At 34.8% G+C, this 4101-nt stretch overlaps 1 protein-coding gene across 3 annotated transcripts in view; it reads right to left on the minus strand.

The window, feature by feature from the left end:
- LOC116852090 (L-galactose dehydrogenase-like) overlaps positions 1-4101 on the minus strand; it is a 92109-nt gene that overhangs the window by 46908 nt on the left and 41100 nt on the right. For all 3 annotated transcript variants that reach the window (XR_004379687.1, XM_032832103.1, XM_032832106.1), the window contains exon 2: positions 1023-1163. Coding sequence is in view for 2 of the 3 variants with exons in the window: in XM_032832103.1 (XP_032687994.1) it covers positions 1023-1163 (141 nt within the window). In the remaining variant the exon portion in view is untranslated. The remainder of the gene's footprint in view (positions 1-1022; positions 1164-4101) is intronic.

Consider the following 4101-nt stretch of genomic DNA (forward strand, 5'->3'; position numbering starts at 1 on the left):
GCCTGAAATGGGCCAGACCCGCCTCCACCTGGTCCCAAGGGAGAGAGTTGAAAGCGTTGGCGATGTCTAGGGACACCGCCAACACAACTCCCCCCCTCCTCACGACGGCCTCCGGGAGGGACGTTCGAGCGTGGGCGCGATTTTGCGCGACCGCCGGTACTATCGGTATTGTGTAATTATATGTTGGTAAAAATTATGTAATTAAATGTTATATAATATCGGTAAAAATTACCGACCGCCGGTACTATCGGTATTGTGTAATTATATGTTGGTAAAAATTATGTAATTAAATGTTATATAATATCGGTAAAAATTACCGACCGCCGGTACTATCGGTATTGTGTAATTATATGTTGGTAAAAATTATGTAATTAAATGTTATATAATATCGGTAAAAATTACCGACCGCCGGTACTATCGGTATTGTGTAATTATATGTTGGTAAAAATTATGTAATTAAATGTTATATAATATCGGTAAAAATTACCGACCGCCGGTACTATCGGTATTGTGTAATTATATGTTGGTAAAAATTATGTAATTAAATGTTATATAATATCGGTAAAAATTACCGACCGCCGGTACTATCGGTATTGTGTAATTATATGTTGGTAAAAATTATGTAATTAAATGTTATATAATATCGGTAAAAATTACCGACCGCCGGTAACATCGGCATGCCTCCCCCAATTACCGACTGCTGATAACCCCCCTCCGCGGTGACGTCATCCCCCCCGCGGTGACGCAATCCCCCCTGACGTCATACCCCCCCGCCCCTCACCCCCCCCTCGGAGGACCATGGGTTAGAACCGGCCTACCATACCTACTCAAATCTACTATGATTAAATAATGTTACTGAACATTTGATACAAATAAGATATATTAGAAGAATATCAAAATTATGCTGAAAGAATTAAGGCTATTAGTTCGCCTTATACAACGCTGTAATCGAGTTTGCTTAACTCGATTCTAGTTATTTTGATCGATTTTTTTATAGTATGCATATAAGATGAATAATTTACCCATAATGACAACCAAGTGGACCGCTGCCGAAAGCCAGTTTACTGACCATTAAGTCTGTTTTCCCGAGCTTTTTGTACTCCATAGATTTTACTGCTTCGAGGTCATGAAAGCCCTCGATGTAGGTGGTTGGTAAGGAACTCCTGAAAATATCACGATGAAATATACAATTGTGAAAAAAGGAAAAAGAAACTTGAATTGGTATAATTTTGGTGTATTGGATTTTCGATGTTAATGTCAATTTATGTAAGTATTCAATACAAAAACGTTGATTGATTAAACGTTGATTGATGAAACGTTGATTATTACAGCTCCTATTATTGAAAAATTACATGACTATCAGACGGTAATATACATAGTGTATAGGTAATATACATAGTGTATTGGTAATATACATGGTGCCCGCGTAAGACGGACCAAAAGAAAAATATAAGTAGAACACATAAAAGTGAACAAAAATTGTATAGGTTTTTCAAACAACCACGTAAAATTTCGAGATATTAATTAAAATAGTTGAGCATATCAGAGTGCGGCGACACGGCAGGCGGGACATACGGCTCGCCGCGGCTGGCGAAGAAAATGGATGATTGCTCGCGGGCCTATCTTATAGGCCAGAGAGGTGGGCCGTTTGGCATACGGAAATGAGTAGCTCCGTGTGTGCGTCCGTATACGTGTGCGTTCTTCCATTTTCTTCGCCGACCGCTGCGAGTCGTATGTCCCGCCTGTCGCGTCGCGCGTTCTAATTTGTCCAACTATTTTAATTAATATCTCGAAATTTTACGTGGTTATTTGAAAAATAACCTATACAATTTTTGTTCACTTTTATGTGTTCTACTTATATTTTTCTTTTGGTCTGTCTTACGCGGGACACCCTGTATATAGTATAGTACATATAGATAATAGAAACTATCATGTAATAATTTAATAATATATTCAGATAACACAGGATGTTTCATACATATATATGGATATTTGAAATCCAGATTATATTCGTGGACACAAATGGGATTTGAATAGGATATTTCTTTTTAGGTTTGAATCAAATATTTGAACCAATACATCTTACGAACGTTCGATATATGTCCAAGTTGAAATTTATTATCCTTTTATGTCAATGTTCACAAAATACATTTGCTTTTTATTACTGAAATTTTACTTGAAATATTTAAAAAAAATTTTTCTTTAACTCAACGACAATTTTTAACTCTGTCTCTAGAAGATTAAGTAGATCAGACAATAAGTATATTAAATTAATAAGATTTCGATAATCGGACAACGTGTGTAAGATCTGTTAAACTGGAAATAGTTACTGCAAAAACTTTTTTAATAATCTGCAATATGCAGAGATGTATTTATTCGAATTTGTTCACGCGGATATGTGCTCATGCCTAACTCAAAACGGGACCAGTGATAGAAACTTTGGTCCGCGAGCAGCACTCAGCACGAGAGGGAATACGCATATACTCATACCAGAGAGAAGAAGGAGAGGGGTCATGGGCCGGTTTAGCTGATCCCGATTTCAGCTAAATGGTTACAGCGCCTCTAACCAACCGTGTACATAAACTACGTAGCTAATGTGCACGAATTGTCTCAGTGGGTAAAGAAGTAATGTCCACGATTCTTGAAGTTAGTTAGACAAAGACAGATAATCAACACTATCTGTTCTTGTCTTACCACAGGCGAGAAACAATCGCAACGGTAGACACAGAGACGAGTTAGCGGCGATCTTATCGTTAAAAAAACATCTCGCTCAGTTATTGACGCATTGCGTTACTCGTAATTCCGGAATAATTTTCAGGTTTACGTTTTCTGGCCACTGTAACTGAGAAATATTTTGCATGGGAACACTGAGTTAGATACAAGAGAAGGAAATAATTTTAATTTGAGCATTATATGCAGGCTCTTATATGCCGCTAACGTTTATTTCTCAACTACAAAACTACAAAACATATTGATGTCATTAAAAAAGCACTGACTTTTCAACAGTTTATTCTATTGGCTTTAGTGTTTTATAATAGTACGAATAATACCACTGCTTTAAATAAAGCGCGGGAGGCTCTTACATACCGCTAGCATTTATTGTTTATTTCTCAGCAACTACAAAAAAGATATCGATGCCACTCAAAAAGCACCAACTTTTCTACAGTTTATTGTCTTGCAATTAGAGATTTATAATTATAATAATTTTAAATTAGAAATTAAAAGATATCGATTTCATTCAAAAAGCACTGACTTCATAAATAAAAAAAGTTGATAGAAAACAATAGAATAAAATTCTATCGTTCTATCGTTTTCTATCGTTTCGTTTTGAATATGAATTTACGAACCAAAATCCATATTCAAAACGATAGAAAACGATATTTTATTTTATCGTTCTCTATCAATTTTATTTTATCGTTCTCTATCAACTTTTCTTACCATAGTTTTCTATGCACTTTACTTAACGCACCTGTATTAATATTACATTTAACCCGTAACCGGTACAGTGGAGTCCCAGGGACCCCAACTAATTTTATTTTCGTGATAATTCCTAAACTATTCATTGTATGGCTAATATCTTCAATATCTTTCGACAGTTTTCAATATGACAGAAGAAAAGATCATCGAGTTATTTGTAAGTTATAAGTAGCTGTGAATTATATGCATTTATTTTTTGTCTGGAATCACAGTGACCCCACTGTACCGTTAACGTTACTTTTATAAAAATAATTTTCTTAATCTCCAGTTTAATATAACTCATTTTTCACGCAAAAGAGTAAAAGCTCTTGCCTTTCAGTTAGTAGAACCTGGATTTAAAAGACGTCTTACAACTCAATATATTCATAAGATATTGCTTTTAATAATTTCATCTATTTTAACAATTGAAGAAACTGAAAGATCTAAAATTATTTTGCCATCCAGAGTAAGATGTAATAAATGCTCTAAAAGTAAAGATATGAAGTTCAAAGAAGTATATGTAAGATGCAACAAACCAGTATGCACCAAATGTGCAAGCACTATCTATAACGATTGCATCTAAAAATCCTCTAATATTTTAATATTGTATTTAATTTAACAATACTTATTTATATTTTTTATATA

The sequence above is a fragment of the Odontomachus brunneus genome, unplaced genomic scaffold, assembly GCF_010583005.1.
Source record: "Odontomachus brunneus isolate Ranch 3 - 2012 unplaced genomic scaffold, Obru_v1 Obru_scaffold_202, whole genome shotgun sequence".
Classification (NCBI taxonomy): Eukaryota; Metazoa; Arthropoda; class Insecta; order Hymenoptera; family Formicidae; genus Odontomachus; species Odontomachus brunneus.